The sequence below is a fragment of the Echinococcus granulosus genome, assembly GCF_000524195.1.
Source record: "Echinococcus granulosus chromosome Unknown EG_S00261, whole genome shotgun sequence".
Classification (NCBI taxonomy): domain Eukaryota; kingdom Metazoa; phylum Platyhelminthes; class Cestoda; order Cyclophyllidea; family Taeniidae; genus Echinococcus; species Echinococcus granulosus.
This window is the reverse complement of record NW_020170641.1, coordinates 5,583-7,595: the sequence shown is the minus strand read 5'-3', so window position 1 is coordinate 7,595 and position 2,013 is coordinate 5,583. Positions and strand designations below refer to the sequence as shown.

Here is a 2,013-nt window from a genome sequence, read left to right as displayed (position 1 = left end):
CCTTTCATGACTTTAAAACCGCTAAAGGTGTTTAAAAAGTCAAAGTGAGTGGAATAAAACGAACCCATTGCAGGTCGATCAAACTTAATGCGGTTCTGTAAAACCGCCTTTTGTTGTTGTCTGAAAGTTAAAACAGCCCCTAACACCGTTTCATTCTTCATGTCAAGCGAATCTGACAGGAGTGTCTGTGATTGCGGTGCAGTAGGATTTTGAGAAAGGCGTCCACGTTGACATGATTGATGCAAGGTGTGCTGTTACCACGACTTCAAAGGTGGCTATATTTGATTTGGCAACTCTTGCACTTAAGGACTTATCTACTCACGGCGTGGAGGTATGTTTTCTAATTCCTGAGGGTTCAGAAGATTTATGAATCGCCGTCTTTGGCAGTCTGCTGCCCCCATAACGATTCAGCCAGCTAGAGCATACTTGACTCCAACTAGAGATATCAAGAGAGCCTTTTTCCATTTACAATAATTTATACTAGTCTCACAATCACTTTTTGTATTCGTGCTTACTTTTACAGATATTTCCACCGCAAAAGGATACCCGAGCAGCAAAAAATGTATAACGTTGATGGAAAGGGATCACAAGATATCACCATAGCTTTACTACAGATCGTGAGGAGCGTTATGTAGAAAAACAGAAACTAAAAAAAAGGTATTGTGGTTAGATTTATCTTTAGTAAGCGGTCACCGTTACTAGAATAAAAATTGCAGAAATACACCACAGAGCTATACTAGCCATTGGAAGCAGATAGGGATGCGTTTAAAGCACATTGTAATGGGATTCCATGTGCATGCAATTTAAGTTACCAAATGAATATACTTTACAACGTTGAACTTTAATTTGACAATTTTTGACGAGGAGAGCAGTTTGTTGGCAGGTCTGCCAAGTGTGTCCTACTGCAGTTAAGATGGTATACGGATTAGTCAGTGTTAGGTAGTAATTGATTGCCCATGCTGAACGAAACGAGCTAGAACTTTGACGCATTTCATATTATCGTTACATCGCTGTTATTATTGTTGCAAGAGAAATGCTATATTAATATATGGATTTCATTTTAGCTGTGGGATATTCAGCGCCGGTTAAGCTTTTACCCACTATATCTTTTTGTTGGTGCATTATAATTTTGTACACTACTTAACTTCTACTCGAAAGCCAAAGAAGTATATAAGACCAAGCGGACTTGTGGAGAGAAATACCCATTTCCTTGTTGATCGAAGTGAACGAAGTTTGTGAGCCAAGTTGGCACTTTTTGAATGAAGTATTACCATCTCTGATATCGGTGAGTGGAAGGGTTGGGTTTAAAGCCCTTCGAATTCAGAGGTACTCACTAGTATAAGTAAATTCAAGAGCTGGAAGACAGTCATCATAATTATCCAATTGCCATTGCTTTTACTTTTTTGCCTTTATATTTCCAAAGCATTTACGCTCTCTAAGCTTTGCCGCTTCTTTCTGCAATCCTTCCTTACTGCACTGCTTTCCAATTTTGGATTAATTGGCGTCGGGTAAAGCCTTGTCGACAAGTGCTCTGTGGGAGGTAGAAGCAACCATGTGCGGTTTCGTCTCTTTTATTCATTGCTGAAATAAAAGGCTCTAGAAATTATGCTATTTTCCTTTGGTGTATGTGTACTACACGTCTTTTGTACATTATGGCGACAATAGCTTGGACGTAGAGAAAGAGAAATGTGCACAGCTGTGTTTTTTACTCCACTAGTGCATTACGTCCTCTCTGGCAGTGTTCTGCGTTACTTTTGCAAGGCAGTGCCTCCTTTGTATGGAGAAGACCGTATAGAGTGGAGCCTTGATGACAAATGGTGAACAGGATTTGGAACTAGAGAATTGCATCGTTTCCTTTTTTACCTGTTTATTTGTTTTTATTTGTTTGTTTATTTGTTTTCTCAGTGATAACATAGTAAATGCCACTAACAATAAATTTGCCACAGTCATTCAATGTTGTCTTCGCAATTATTGGTAGCGAATTCCACCTTGTTCAAGGATCTTTTACGAGCA

At 39.1% G+C, this 2,013-nt stretch overlaps 1 protein-coding gene across 1 annotated transcript; it reads left to right on the top strand. All coding sequences in view use genetic code 11, as the record gives it.

Annotated features, from left to right (window-relative positions):
• Positions 1 to 232: 232 nt before the first annotated feature.
• On the top strand, positions 233 to 1,795 carry EGR_10739 (hypothetical protein; the record flags this gene model as incomplete). The annotated part of the gene is made up of 2 exons (XM_024499988.1): positions 233 to 331; positions 1,718 to 1,795. 2 exons carry the CDS (start codon positions 233 to 235, stop codon positions 1,793 to 1,795), a joined length of 177 nt encoding a protein of 58 aa, XP_024345592.1.
• Positions 1,796 to 2,013: the final 218 nt, after the last annotated feature.